This window comes from Cicer arietinum, chromosome 1 (assembly GCF_000331145.2).
Source record: "Cicer arietinum cultivar CDC Frontier isolate Library 1 chromosome 1, Cicar.CDCFrontier_v2.0, whole genome shotgun sequence".
Taxonomy (NCBI): domain Eukaryota; kingdom Viridiplantae; phylum Streptophyta; class Magnoliopsida; order Fabales; family Fabaceae; genus Cicer; species Cicer arietinum.
The window spans coordinates 48,674,749-48,690,190 of NC_021160.2; the positions used below are offsets into that span (position 1 = coordinate 48,674,749).

Consider the following 15,442-nt stretch of genomic DNA (forward strand, 5'->3'; position numbering starts at 1 on the left):
AAATCATATGAATTATTTCTTAACTCATCAAGATAACATTTAAATTAAATCAAAATAATGATTGTTACAATATATAATCTTTGCTTGATTGAGTTATCTTATATAATAGTCGAGGCTTAATAATCAAAATATGAATCATATTTGATTGATTTACAACATTATTGACACTCCCTCCTCCATATTTCTTGTTTTGCAATAAAATGCTCAAAACATGCTCTAATAATAATATCAGTAAATATATCAAGCTGCTTTTTAAATATAACATAGCATCTTTCTCCTCTTTTATACACTTTTATGTATATGAAATTGTAACCAATAACTATAATCTTGCAAACAAGCCCTACTTAGACAGACATCTAAATTAAACCATTTTACACACTCATTTTGTCATCAACATAGGAAGATTTATGTCCTATACCCTCCCAACAAATTCCTAAGATTTTGATTATCTATCAAGAGATGATCATATTCCAAAAGAAACCCTTCAGATTGCATCTTAAGAGCCTCACATTCAAATTCCAGTTTCTTAACTTTGGATTTGAATGCATCAAGTTCTTCCTTCAAGGCCTTGTGCTCCACTTCATTGTTGTTTTTATTGTTCTCAAAACTTCGATTTTGTTTCTTTGCTGTCTCCACAGTCTTCCTCAGAGCCCTAAACTCTCTTATGTAATGATGCAATCTATTTAACATCACAGACATGAACAGAACAAACCCTGCCCACAGAACAAGAGAATATGTATATTAGAATGATAATATGAAACAAAAATTAATGTTGGTTAATATGTTTAAATTATATAAAATGTTATTAAAATTTATGTTTTGACACAAATTATAAAACTTAATATTATAATATAGTAATAAAAAAATTATTTATATTCAATTAAATCTATCAATCCAATAAATATAAAAGACTTTTTCGATGGCATGTAATTTTATTCTTTTTTATTTTTGTTAAGTAGATCTTTATAAAAAAAATTGTTACGACGATGACTTATATAGAAAAAGAATCTATATGACATGTAGTAAGATAGCCTCTTGTCGATGGACACATATTCTCATTTTTAGAAGTGTATATTTTTTAAATCCTAAAACTAAAGTTATAAAAAACAAAAATATAATGTAATATATGTGAATCATATAGTGAATAAATTAGAGTTTAAAAGTTATTTAAAACTCTAACACCACACAATCGTCATCTTTATAATTAAGATAATAATTTAATTAATTTTAACTTGTAAAAAAAAATGTAAGAGTGTTTTCTAAAATTCAACTCATTAAACAGACATTATTTATATCATCAATCATAAAAATGAAAAAAATTGGTAGCATTTGGATAGATTAAATTTTAGAATTTGTTACGTGGAAGTATATGGTAAAAAAAAAGTGAAAGGAAAAGTTGAGTACCGAAAAGAGAAGCTTGAAGAATGTGATAGGACAAAATGAGTTGGTCGGTGGGATTAAGAATTGGAGCTTGAAGGGAACGATACCGAATGTTGAAGATAGTGTAGAGTGATGAAGCCAGCATCAGCACCAACGTGGCGGCGACGGTTTTAACAACGGCGGGTCCCCGACCTCGCTTCACCTTATTCAAAGCGATTATTACAAGCTTCCTCATCGGAGTCTTGAATAAAAAACTCATTATCATAACCATTTCCCCAAATATCACCGCATACAAAAGCTGCAACATTTTAATTACTTATTGTTATTATTATTATTATTATTCTAAACTAATAAGGAAGCCAAAATAAGTGGAGGAGTGGTATTAATTATTAGTAATAAGTAGATTGAGATTTTTTGAGTCATCATAAAGAAAAAAGTAGATTGAGATTTGAGCGCGTGAGTTAAGTGTGCGTGTTGTGTTGAGGAAAGAAAAATCATAGTCGACATAGATGTTGTTGTTACTGTTGGTTGGGTATGGTACTCACTATTCACTATTGTTCCTCCAATCCATGCTTCTTATTCCTCATTCCCTCTTAACCCTCCTCTTCCTTCCCTAATCTCAAATATCAAAAATAAATAAATTATATGATTTTATTATTTCTCTTTTAATTTTTTTATTTGTGTTTAAATATTGTGTACATGTAAACTTACTTGCTTTTTTACAACTTTTTTATTCTACACTGCCTACTTGTTTATTTACGTAATAGACAAATTCTCCAAAATTGTAAATTTTGACTAAAGTAGTAATTTATATTTTTTTACTAAATCGACTAAATTTGTATTTAGATTTTGTTAAAAGTGGTACTCAAATTAAGAAGGAAAACTGTTTTGGACGGTTAGTTAATTAGCTATAACTACTTGTAACTGTTTTAGTTTGTTACTCCAAAAATTGAAAACTAAATTGTATATAAGCAAAAGCAAGGCTTTTAAAGAGTGAATATAGAGAGCAAGCTGCAGATTTTACAACAAGCAGGAAATCTGACAGCATAGAAACTCTATCATTGTAAATATTTTCATCTCATTATAAGTGATAATTCAAGTCACATCCAATCCCTCATACATATGAGTTAATCTCTGAACTGGCTTAACAAGTGTGTTCATTGTAGCTTTACAAGTTTGAAATTCTGCTCAAAACAAATCATTCTCTGTTTCAGTCAGAAAACGGATAACGTTCTTGACATTGATCTGATCAATATTCGTTTTATGTTTTCAATCATTCTGCGTTTTTTCTGGATAAAATCAAGAACGATTTTGGTTTAATTATCCATTGATCTTCGTTTTTCGAAACAATTGGTATCAAGAACTCTGTAAATTTTCAAATTGACTATTGTCTATGGAAAAATTTCCTGGATCTTTGCATTTATGAGGCATATGCTGAATGAGGGCTGAAACATTTCATTACATTTTAACCTTCTCTTGTGTGTGCACAAATCTTTTTTGAAATTTTTCATATCTTGGAATCTGTTTAATTGTTTCAAGGAGGGGAATGTTCATTTCCGCCTTCTTAAATGTATCCAAGATCTCCTTGTCCTTATTTGTCTCGTCCATTTTCTTAGTCTTCACTGTCCTTTGAGGAAAAGGAAGTGGTATATTTTGCTCAACATCAACAGTTTCAGGTATCAAAGTGTCCTCAACAACCTTGTTATTTTTCACAACAGTTTCAGGTGCCTTTGGTATTTCAACAACTTTCCCAGAAATTTCGGAGCAATCTGAGACAGTTGCCTGAAAACATGGTTAATATCGGTTAATATTGTTATCAGAAAGTCCCCGGCAACGGCGTTAATTTGATCTGTTGTCGCACACTGGTCAAATACAATTAATAAAATGTAAATAAAGGTAATAACTTGAATCGTTTCACAAGGACTTCTGATATAATAATAATAATAATAATAATAATAATAATAATAATAATAATAATAATAATAATAATAATAATAACCGAATTGAAAGTTAAAATTAAAAATGGGTTTTTTTAGATTTTTTATTTAACACATGAGCAAAACGATTAATCCATTTATTCGAATTTGAGACCTATCACATATTCTATCAATGAGTTTAATTTCTAATTCGTGATTCAGTTCTTATTTGACTATAGAATTGATCAAACAAGTGTAATCAATCCATTGTGAATTCGGTTTCTTTAATTGGATTAAGCATCACAATCATCAAAATATTACAGTTAATGATCAAGTGTCGCAAAATTATAATTCAATTCAATTAAAAACCGAAACCAAATGCTGTCAAATAAATTTAATTGATCCTATTGAAATTCAATTTAAGCAATCAGAATATCAATATAATCAAATAAATAAGAATAGAATCATGAATCGAAATTGACAGTGTAACTGAATCTCAAGGTGTTGATGAAACTCCAAACTCGTGGATTAATCTTATAAAACTAGCATTCCATGGAATTAAAATAAAAGCTGTTTATTTCTTGTAGCAATCTAAATCCTAATATTTATTTCCTATAAAAGAAAGAAAACTATCAATATATAGTACTCGATATTGGACTTTAGGGTTTAAAAACAAGTGGCCCGCTAATTAAAATTATTACAAAAGTCTAGATTAGGAAATCTACAATTTAGGCTTAGTAAAGTTCGGCATTAGGCTTTTATTCCAACACAAAAGTTATGTCCAACGCCTGCTCGTATGCACTAATCGGATATCCAGTGCTCAAGTTATGTCTTACAGAGCGAGCAAGAGTCAAAACGTAAATAATAAAATTAAAATGCAAATAATAAAATTATATTTCAATTTTGACCCAAAGTTTAGAAACAAGTTAAAAATATTATTCTAAGCTATAAAGAGCTTTTAAAATACCAAACTAAAAAGCTAGAAACATGTACCCAAATGCTATGATCAAGAAGTGTTAAGGGAGACCTCTGTTGTAGGTATTTAGCTCAAATTAGAATCTTTATACATGACAAAATCATTAGCAAATCGTTTGTACTTAAAATTAAAATTATATACTTTCAAGATGAAACCTTGAAGGTCAATTGAAAATCATATGGATGAGTTTAATAAGATTGTGTTAGATCTTGAAAATATTGATGTAAAATTGGATGATGAGGACCAGGCTTTGTTGTTGATAAATTCATTACCAATCTCTCTTGAAAATCTGTGTAATACACTCATTTACGGTAGAGATTCTTTGTCATTAGAAGATGTACAAGATGCACTAATCTCCAAAGAACTGAAGAGGAAGTCAGATGGGAAAGAGGAAAACAGTGGTGAGGGATTGTTTGTCAAGGCTAAGGCATGGAAAAAGAATCAAAAACAGAAGAACAAGTTCAAGAATAAAGAAAATGATAAGACTAAAATGAGATGTTTCATATGCAAAAATGAGGGACATTTCAAGAAAGAATGCCCAGATTGGAAAGTAAAGAAAGGATCAAATAGTGATGATGACTATGGTAATGCATCTATAGCTTCTGAAGGATATGAAAGCTCAGAAGTTCTTATGGAAAATTCAACTGAAATCATGGATGATGATTGGGTGTTTGAATCAGGATGTTCATTTCACATGACCTCAAATAGAGATTGGTTTCTTGTCTACAAAGAAACTGATGGAGACAAGGTGATTATGGGGAACAAATGAGCCTGCAAGGTAGTTGGAATTGGTTCAATCAAGCTGAAGTTGGAAGATGGAACCAAGATTTTGTCAAAGGTTAGGCATGTTCCTGAACTGAAGAGGAATTTAATTTCTCTAGGAATATTGAAAGAAGCTGGTTGTTCATACAAAGCAGACAAAGGCACTCTAAAAGTCATAAAAGGATCATTGGTAATCATGAAGGGAACAAGGGATCATGGTACCTACATTCTAAATGGTCAAACAATTACAGGAATGGCAGCAGTGGCATTACAAGTATCGAGCAAAGCCAACCTGTGGCATCAAAGACTAGGACATGTAAGTCTAAAGGGGATGCAAGCTCTGGACAGACAAGGTATGCTATGTGGGGACAAGATCAGTGATCTTGAATTTTGTGAGCATTGCGTGTATGGAAAGATGCATAGGGTCAAGTTCTCTACTGGGAAACATTACTCAAATTTTTTTTTGAAATATGTTTATAGGGATCTATGGGGCCCTACAATGATTGCTTCACATGAAGGTAACAAGTATTTCATTACATTTCTTGATTATTATAGTAGAAAAATATGGATTTACTTTTTGAATATTAAGGATGAACTATTTAAAACCTTTAAAGATTGGAAGTCTATGGTTGAAAATAGGACTGACAAAAGGATTAAAACTCTAAGGACATATAATGGTCTTGAACTCTGTAGTGAGAAATTCACTAGTTTTTGCAAAGCTCGTGGTGTGAACAGACGTAGAACTGTAAGAAGCACACCTCAGCAAAACGGATTAGCTAAAAAGATGAATAAAACCTTGCTTGAAAGAATGAGATACATTATGTCGAATGTAGGGATGCCTGCACAGTTTTGGGGATAAGTTGTCCATACATCTTGTTATTTGATAAATTTGAGTCCTTCTACTGCAATTGAACTCAAAACCCCTCGAGAGATGTGGACAAGGCATGCTGCAAACTACAATCATCTAAAAGTATTTGGATGTGTTGCATACTACCATGTAAATGAAGGGAAGCTAACCCCTCGAGCCAAGAAATGGTATTTTGTTGGATATCCAAGTGGTGTAAAAGCTTATAGGATATGGTGTCCTGAAAATAGGAAATGTATCATCAACAGGGATGTTAAGTTTCATGAGGTTGAACTATACAAGATTGTAAACAATGTTGTGAAGAAAGGCTCACACCAAATTGAAGATGAGAGGATTGGTCTTGAGGTGGAGAAAGTTGGAGAGAACCAGACAACGTTCTTGGAACAATAGTAGACTCAACAAGACAGAACTGAGAGGTTTAATCTTGAGGTGGATAAAGTTGCAGAAAAACGAAGAACGTTCTTGGCTTCAACCACAGAAAAGGAGAAAGATCAACAAAAGTCAAGAAGGTTCTTGACTTCAGAACAACATCATGCTCAGCAAGACAAGATTGATGCAAACCCAGCAGAACATGTTATGTTTCCAGAGCAGGAATCAAATGATTTAACCTCATCAGGGATAGAGAAAGAAGAACATCAAAACCTACCTAAAGATATGGCTATGCAGACATGATCAGCTATGCATTACATGTTGCTGAAGAGATTATACAAGAGGATCTCAAGAATTACAATGAAGTTGTCAAGTCTTAAGACAAAAACAAATGGATTTTAGCTATGACTGAGGAGCTGAAATCATTGGAGAAGAACAACATTTGGGAACTCATACCCAAACCAGCCAACTCTAGAATTGTAGGCAACAAGTGGATCTTCAAGAGGAATAAGGGAATTACAGGGGTTGAACCACCCAGGTTCAAAGCAAGGCTAGTAGCAAAGGGATTCAATCAAAGGGAAGATGTAGACTACAATGAAATATTTTCTGTTGTAGTCAAGCATGCGTCTATAAGGATAATTCTAGCCATGGTAGCACACTTTGACATGGAATTGGAGCAAATGGATGTAAAAACAACATTTCTTCATGGTGATCTGAATGAAATAATCTTAATGCAACAACCAGATGGCTTTAAGACTCAAGGAAAAGAGGATTGTGTCTACTTGCTAAAGAGATCACTTTATGGGCTAAAGCAATCACCAAGGCAATTGTATTTGAGATTTGATTCATTTATGCTCAATCAAAGGTATGCTAGAAACAATTTCGATAGTTGTGTGTATTATAAACAAGTATCATCAACCACATACATTTACTCGTTGCTATATGTGGATGACATGGTAATAACATTTAAAAGTATGAAAAAAATAGAAAAATTGAAGGAACAACTGAAGAAAGAATTCGAGATGAAGGACTTGGGGCCAACCAAGAGGAGCTTAGGAACGGAAATCATCATAATCAGAGAGCAAGGACAATTAATAATTTCCCAAGAGAGCAGCTACATTGGAAAGGTTCTAAATAGATTCAATATGTGTGAATCTAAGGCAGTGAGCTCTCCACTAGCAGCTCATTTCAAGCTTTCTTCAGCCATGTCACCAAACACAAATCTGGAAGCAGAAGACATATATGCAAGTGCCATAGGGAGTATCATGTATGTTATGGTCTGCTCAAGGCCATACATTACTCGTGTTGTAAGTGTTACGAGCAGGTTTATGGGAAACCCATGGATGAGTCATTGGCAAGTTGTCAAATGGATTCTAAGGTACCTAAAGGGAACTCAAAACATGTGTTTGGAATACAACAAAAGCTCAAAAACTTCAAGTCCAGTCCAAGGATTTGTAGACTCTGATTTTGCGGGGGATTTAGATAGAAGATCTCTTACAAGATATGCGTTCACAATTTTTAACAACACAGTCAGTTGGAAAGCTAATCTTCAACACATAGTGGCATTATTAACAACAGAAGCAGAATATGTTGCTCTTAGTGAAGTTGTGAAAGAAGGAATTTGGCTGAGAGGATTGATCACTGAACTTGGTGTTAAACCAGAGTCAGTTTGCATAAATTGTGATAATCAAATTGTCATTCATTTGAGTAAAAATCAAATGTATCATGAAAGAACCAAGCATATAGACATCAGGTTGCGTTTCATCAGGGATGTCATCGAAAGGGGTGAGATAAATGTGGCAAAGGTGCACACAAGTGACAACCCAGCTGACATGTTTACAAAACATGTCACACTGAGCAAGTTCAGGCATTGTTTGAATTTGCTTAATATCAATCCCATAAATTGAGATCAAGGACTAAGAGGATTTGATTTGAAGAATCATAAGCTGAAGCTTCTCATTTGGTACCAAGGTGGAGAATTGTTAAAAGTGGTACTCAAATTAAGAAGGAAAACTGTTTTGAGCAGTTAGTTAGTTAGCTATAACTACTTGTAATTGTAATTGTTTTAGTTAGTTTGTTTGTTACTCTAAAAACTAAAAACTAACTCTATATAAGCAAAAGCAAGTCTGGAAAAATTGAGAATTTTGAAGAATGAATATAGAGAGCAAGCTGCAGATTTTACAACAAGCAGAAAATATGGCAGCATAGAAACTCTATCATATAAGCATTTTCATCTCATTATTAGTGATAATTCAAGTTAGATTTAGTCCCTCAAACGTAAGAGTTAATCTCTGAATTGGGTTAACAAGTGTGTGTGTTAATTTTAGCTTTACAAGTTTAAAATTCTGCTCAAAACAGATCATTCTCCATTTCAATCAGAAAATGGATAATGTTCTTGATATTGATCTGATCAATCTCCGTTTTATGTTTTCAATCATTATGCGTTTTTTCTAGATAAAACCAACAACAATATTAGTTTAATTACTAATTGATCTTCGTTTTCACAACGATAATATAAAACATTAATTAGATATGTGATTTTTCAATGTTATTCCATATATAATGTTATTTCATTGCAATTAATTTGCATGTAAAATTTAATAATCGCTTTTATTATCGTCAAATTAAACTTAACACTCCTATGTTTTTCCAACTTTTTTTTATTCTTCAAAAATCACGTTTTTTTATAGTAAATGTTGAATTCAAATTACTTAGAGTCAAAACTCATGAAAATGATTTAGACGGTTAATTCAAGAGCCATCAATTTATTCGTGATTGAATGGTTGAGATTAGCAAGTGTGTCACACAATTATTGTACCAAATCTAAATTTGTAGAATTCATATAGTTGGTTAAAGCAACTTTTAATGCATATTTGCAAAAGTATTTGGACTTTATGGTTCTAATCTAACTAGCTTATAGTGTAGCAATGGTTGACATTTACTAATTCCCATATTTTATCATCTATTTAGTTGATTTATCTTGTGAAAATTATGAGTAAAAAATAATAATTTGGGCATAATATGAAATAAGGTTATATTTTCCTAAAAAATATCCTTATTATTACTAACAATAAAATGTAAGAATACTTGTTCAACACTTAAAACATTATTTATATATTCTTAAAAAATATATGAAACCAAAATATATTAACACCATTTTTCCAAGCACAAGTTATGATAAGAAATTACTTATATATTCTTAAAAAAAAATATATGAAACCAAAATATATTAACACCATTTTTTCCAAGCACAAGTTATGATAAAAAAATAAATAAAAAAAAATAAAAAAATAAAAAACGAAGAGAGTAACAACAAGGTCTAGTACAAAATCAATAAATCAACTATAAAATAACAATCCTCTATCACAACACAACCAACAAACAATTTATACGGCTAAACTTTCATTCTTAGACAAATAAGTAAATTTAAACACTTGTAACCATCTATAAAATGGATTGAAAGACATAAAATAGAATTATGCTTTCTATTTATTTATAAAATAAATATCTTTTACCTCGTAAACAATTATTTAGATATTTAAATGTATGAAACATAATTATTAAAAAATTTAAATGTGGCGATATTATAAAAAAAAAAGAATTAATACATATTATAAATTAAATTTTATTAAATTGACCATTTGTGTTGTTAAACACTTCATCATTCACATTAAATAGATAGTATATTCGAAATAATAACATTAAATTATTCAAAGACAGCGCTGACCTTTTTTAAAAGTTAATAAATAATTTATTAAAATTTTATTTAATAACTATAGAAAATTTCTTAAATAGAATTAATGACATTTTTAAATCTATTTTTTATATTTTTTAAAAAATAAAATAAGACACTTCAACTGTTCTACTGCAACATCAATAAATCATGTAAAATTTTCCATCTTTTAGTTGAAGAAAAAAAATCGTGTATACATTGTACCACTCTAATAACTCATACTAGTAATATGTTTACTACTTGTTTCATGATTTCTCAATTTATAACTAATATTTCTCATACAAGCAATGTGCTCACTTTTTGTCTCATGATTTCCTACGTTTAACTAATATTTCTCTCATTCCTACTATCTTTCGTTAGCCAATTTACTTTACTATTTATTTATACTTTAGTATTAGATAATTTGCAATAAAAACAAATTGTTCTATTGAATTTATATAAGATTTCATCTATTTTAATTTTAAGAATATTAGAGTGTGAGACCTTTTTATTAAATAAATGAGGCCTTTCTATTTAATAATCATCTTACTCGTCGGTTACTTGTGATTTTTTTTTAATAATAATACAAATTTGAAAAAAAATATTATTATTATTATTATTATTATTATTATTATTATTATTGTTATTATGATAATGTCTTTCATATTTAAAAGTGATATATTTTTATGTATAGAAGGATATTTTATTGAATTCGACACAAATTAAATTATGTAAGTGTATTGTTTTATTGTATCTGAATGTAAAGTGAATTGGATTAACTTTTATCTCAAACCTACTATATTGTACTAATGATACTAATTATAATTATACTAATTATAATTATACATTTTTCATTCACTCTTCTGTTCCTCTTTAAAACCGAAGCATTATTTATAATATAGAAATATTTAAACAGCAACCCAATAAACATGATTTATGTAACCATTTTGTCAACTCAAATTAAAATATGGACTTTGTTGATTTAACTCAAATTAACTGTTATTGCTGAGTCAAAAGATCTGACAAACAAGAGAACAAGAAAAGGAAAGGACTGTCTTTGAAAGCCTAAACATATCAATCAAAGTTTGAACAAGAAAGTTGCTCAGATGAGTCAAACAATGAGACGGATGAAGAGCCTGAGATTGGTTTACTTGTCAAAAAGTTTATAAATTATTCTTTTCATTTCATTATAAATTATAATTTGTTCTACAAATATTTGTGTATTTAGTTTATTGGAAAGATTTTGGAGACTCTTCAAAACACAGTCTAATAAAAAATATATAATTTTAATAATTAAAAAAATTAATAAAATAAATTTTAATTTATATACACGTCAATCTACATTGTACAACGAGATCTATGATAACTTTCTCTTGATAAACTTAGTTTTATCTTTAGATACAAATACAATTTTTTTTTTTTTGCCATTACTAATTATAATATGAAGAGAAGCGAAGTTGACGAACAATTGACATTGGATTAAAATTGCAATATAAAACAAAAGTGCAATTAATCTTTTATCAAATATAGACGTATATACTCCGACAATTACTTTACTTAGATCGCTATTAATTAAAACAAAATGAATTTTGAATAAAAGACATTTGTTTTTTTTCTTGATTTTGTCGAACAACACCGATAATTATTTATCATTAATACAGAAATATGTGCAATAAGATAAAAAAAACGGTCAACAATATAAATAGAAAAATACAATTGATTTTTGCATTAAAAACAACAAAACTTGTTAATTTCCTTCTGATATCAGTAGATGCAGATCGTGGGATTTGTCAATTAACTCATGGTCAATGATTTATTTGGTGGTAGTTGCATGCCTATCCAAAACATCATTGTCCCATTGCCTAACAAAAAATTCAAAGTACCAAAGATAACCAATACATATACTAGTAGTTCACAAATCAACGTCATGTGGCAAATGAACCACTAAGTTAAATTAAGACTTAAAAAAGAGAAGGAATAGAGCAATCTATGTCAGTATGTCCTACATTTCAATCTTCTATAGTAAATGTTGACAAGTACAAAGGAAAAATGGCTCAAGTTAAGCCTTGAAAAGGAAACAAACTATGTGGACACCGACTCCATTTTCATATACTTTGTTAGTGTTAGTATTGCATTTGGCGTTTGTGTCAGTGTTAGTGCTTCATAGAAAATGAACGAAGCTTCGTAACGATGTAACGAAGGAGTTCATTCAATGACCGACAGCTCGACCACACAGCAAAGCATTACTTGGTAATGGATACTCATCTCTCCATGAATTAGCTGAGGAATACACACGAAGATAAAATTGTTGTCCTAAGTACTGACGACCCCAGTCCTCTGATCTCACATTCCAAATTCCAACATTGTCCAAAGGCATGTACACTGCAGTCCAAGAATTTGGATACACCTATGTAGTGTTGCATCAAAACACAAAGCCAATGCATATTTTTCAGTCACAATTTAATCATAATATAGCTTACTTTAAATCCTACATGAAAATCTATTAACATGATGGTTACCTGAACTGTGCAACGTGAAATTGTGTCTATCAAATTGTAATTTGACCTGCTTGCAGCTGACCATTGGCCTCCATCCATTCTGAAAAATATAGATATCACAAAAATGTTGAAATATTACTAATTTTAGTGACTAAATTAATAACTCCTACAATTTCAAAAACTAAATTTGGTAATTACTCGATTGTTAATATTAAAAATATATATAGTTTAGTTGCATCTACATGCAAGGAAAATAATTCAATTCTGTATTACAATTTTGTTAGGTGAAACTTACCCTACAACAAAGAAGTGATGGCCATCAATATGCCAAGACTGCAAACTGTCTTCAGGATTTTCAAACACAATCTCGACATATCCTCGAAAATCAGCAGCCATGACAGAAGTCTGAAGATAACCACCACCACCCGAAGGGCTGTCCGGGATACTTCCAAGGCTGAAAACTCCTTGAATCTTAAAGTAATCAGCCAGTTTAAGCGGCGTATCAGCAGGGATGAAAGAAACACTATTGACAGCAAATCTTTGCTTGCCATTGATAATTGGTGCAGAGTTTTCGAGTCTAATTGTTCGCGTTGTGTTTATTAAACCATAATGGTATGATCCTTGTGGATTAGGTCTTGGTCCACTGGCTGTCAGATTCCTCCTGATATGATTCAACTTGTTACACAAGTTATTTCAACTAGGAACATATATTTTTTTTGCTTATATTTAAGGTCAGAGAGAACAATACCTGAGGGAGCGAGCTTGTTCGAGAGACCAATCAATTTGAGTAGTGAGGCCTGCAGGAGGAGGACCAGAAACAGTTCTTGCTGAGTTACTGTAATGAAGAATGGAGGTAGCGGTCAAAACTTGAGAGGTAAATCGGGTTGAGACGACCATATAATAGTCTTGTGGTGGCTGATCAGCAGTAACCAAGACAGAGTAACTCTGCCCCAAATGAAGGTCAATGGAATCATAACTGTTTTGTAGTGTGTGGATTCCTTCCACTTCAACTAGCTGCATCTTATGTCCTTGAATTCTGAAATTAATGGAAGTTTTGAGTCCAACATTTGATATTCGGAATCGGTAAGTCTTGCCTGTCAAATAAGCAAGAAAGTTGTCATTAATATTTTTGAATATGGTTCATATTCACTGATAAGTAAGTAGTCGCTTGATTGTAATGTAGCGAGTGGAGTAAAACTCGTCTGTGATCAATTGTTTGTGCTCGTGTGTTTTATTTATCGGTTTTCTTTAGAACCGGATTTGTTGATCTAACAAATATCCCTATCATAGCATCAGTTGAAAGAAACAAAATGGTTGAAGTTTTTGTACTATATACCTTGATCAACAGTGAATGTATAAGCATTAGAACCATGACCATTGATGATAAGCCCATCAGGAAAAGGAAGGTCACTTCCACTGTCAAGAATGGCCTTCAGATCCTGAAAGAATAAATAAATACAAATATACTTATAGTTTAAGAGGGAATTCACGGATACTGCAGACTATTTCTGGTGTTTGACACTGACAATCCGACGTGACACTGACACATTCAACTACATCTCAAATGCTTACTGGTGTCTACATGTCAGTATCGTTAAACAAAAAATGTTTTTCACAAATATAACCACAGGAACAGCACATGTAAATGAAGAGTAAAGGTATTTACAGTGTGATTTCTGTTGTACCAGTCTCCTGCCAAAATGGAGAAATCTGCTGCTGGAGGAGGAAAAGGTACAGGAATCAAGGGACGGCTGTTAATTTTGAAGGCACCATAACCACCTGCAGCCTTGTGGAATGCAAGGGAAGGAAAGTAAAAGTAGCTACCAATCTGATCTTTAACTTGAAGAACATAAGTAAAGTTCTTCCCTGCTGGGATTGGACAGTTTGTACCATATACTCCATCTTGCCATGAATTCCTCCTTTGTTGCACACCATTCCTATAAACAATCATCACATCCTCTTAATATATTAGTCTTAACACTCAAATAAGAACCCATAAATAATAATATGACAACAATATATATTCATTCTTATGTAGATTGCAAGATATAGTGTATAATAATAGTAAATCATTTTCATCACATTTATTGTTAGAGCAACAAATCCGGTTCTAAAGAAAACAAACAAATAAATGCACACAAGAACACAAGCACATAATCTAGAACATAGTAGTTTTTAGATGATGCAATTCTCAGTGTTATAGAGTAAATGTTGTGTTTAAAGACGCTCTTGTTTCGCTCATTGTGCTTACAGCTCCACTCGCTATGCTTGAGTGAGTGCAACTTGTAAGTGAATATGAGTCATACTCAAAACCACCTACGTGTTATAATGATTGTTTATGTAGCTAATACTTTAAACAGTGAACAAAACAAGAAAACTAGCAAAAGAGAAAAACTAACCAAGAAATAAGGAAAGGTTCATTCAAGCTATTGAAAACACTGATGATCAAGTTATCATTGGTGACAGATTCAATCTGTGGTCCTGGAAACTGTCCATTTATCAATATCCCCTGCCATTTGATAAACCAAATTAATATCACTATATATTAATTAGAAAAGAAATTTGAAAACAATATAATTATAACCTGTTGTTTAATCCCAAGAGGATAAATGTCACCATAGGTAACATTCCAAGTATAGAATCTATAAGGGTCTTCCCCATTTGCAACAAGAAACAATACTAACAACAATGAGAGATACCAAAGTCTCTTGTAGAAGTTCATTTCTCCAATCTAAATGAAGCAAAAGTATAAGTTGGCAAGTTGTTTTGTTTTGTTTGTTTAAATAACAGTGATAATAATAACTGTTCTTTTTCTTTGGTGTGCCAACACAGCTACATTGTAAAGGTAAAGTTGTTCTGTTATGTCGGTGTAAGAGAGAGAGAGAGAGAGAGAGAGAGAGAGAGAGAGATTCTTCTATTCAACATGAGTAATGGACCAAACTACCTACCTCTTTCTGTATATGA

At 31.3% G+C, this 15,442-nt stretch overlaps 2 protein-coding genes across 2 annotated transcripts; both read right to left on the bottom strand.

The window, feature by feature from the left end:
* Positions 1-212: 212 nt before the first annotated feature.
* On the bottom strand, positions 213-1,780 carry LOC101510956 (uncharacterized). Its single transcript, XM_012717381.3, has 2 exons — positions 1,405-1,780; positions 213-713 (listed from the first exon to the last, which is right to left on the bottom strand). The coding sequence occupies exons 1-2, from the start codon at positions 1,685-1,687 to the stop codon at positions 406-408; spliced, it is 591 nt and encodes a 196-aa protein (XP_012572835.1). The 5' UTR covers positions 1,688-1,780; the 3' UTR covers positions 213-405.
* Positions 1,781-11,679: 9,899 nt separating this feature from the next.
* On the bottom strand, positions 11,680-15,398 carry LOC101510634 (L-ascorbate oxidase homolog). Its single transcript, XM_004487363.4, has 8 exons — positions 15,063-15,398; positions 14,878-14,987; positions 14,145-14,415; positions 13,815-13,917; positions 13,227-13,572; positions 12,774-13,139; positions 12,500-12,578; positions 11,680-12,387 (listed from the first exon to the last, which is right to left on the bottom strand). Exons 1-8 carry the CDS (start codon positions 15,198-15,200, stop codon positions 12,190-12,192), a joined length of 1,611 nt encoding a protein of 536 aa, XP_004487420.1. The 5' UTR covers positions 15,201-15,398; the 3' UTR covers positions 11,680-12,189.
* Between the last annotated feature and the right edge of the window lie 44 nt (positions 15,399-15,442).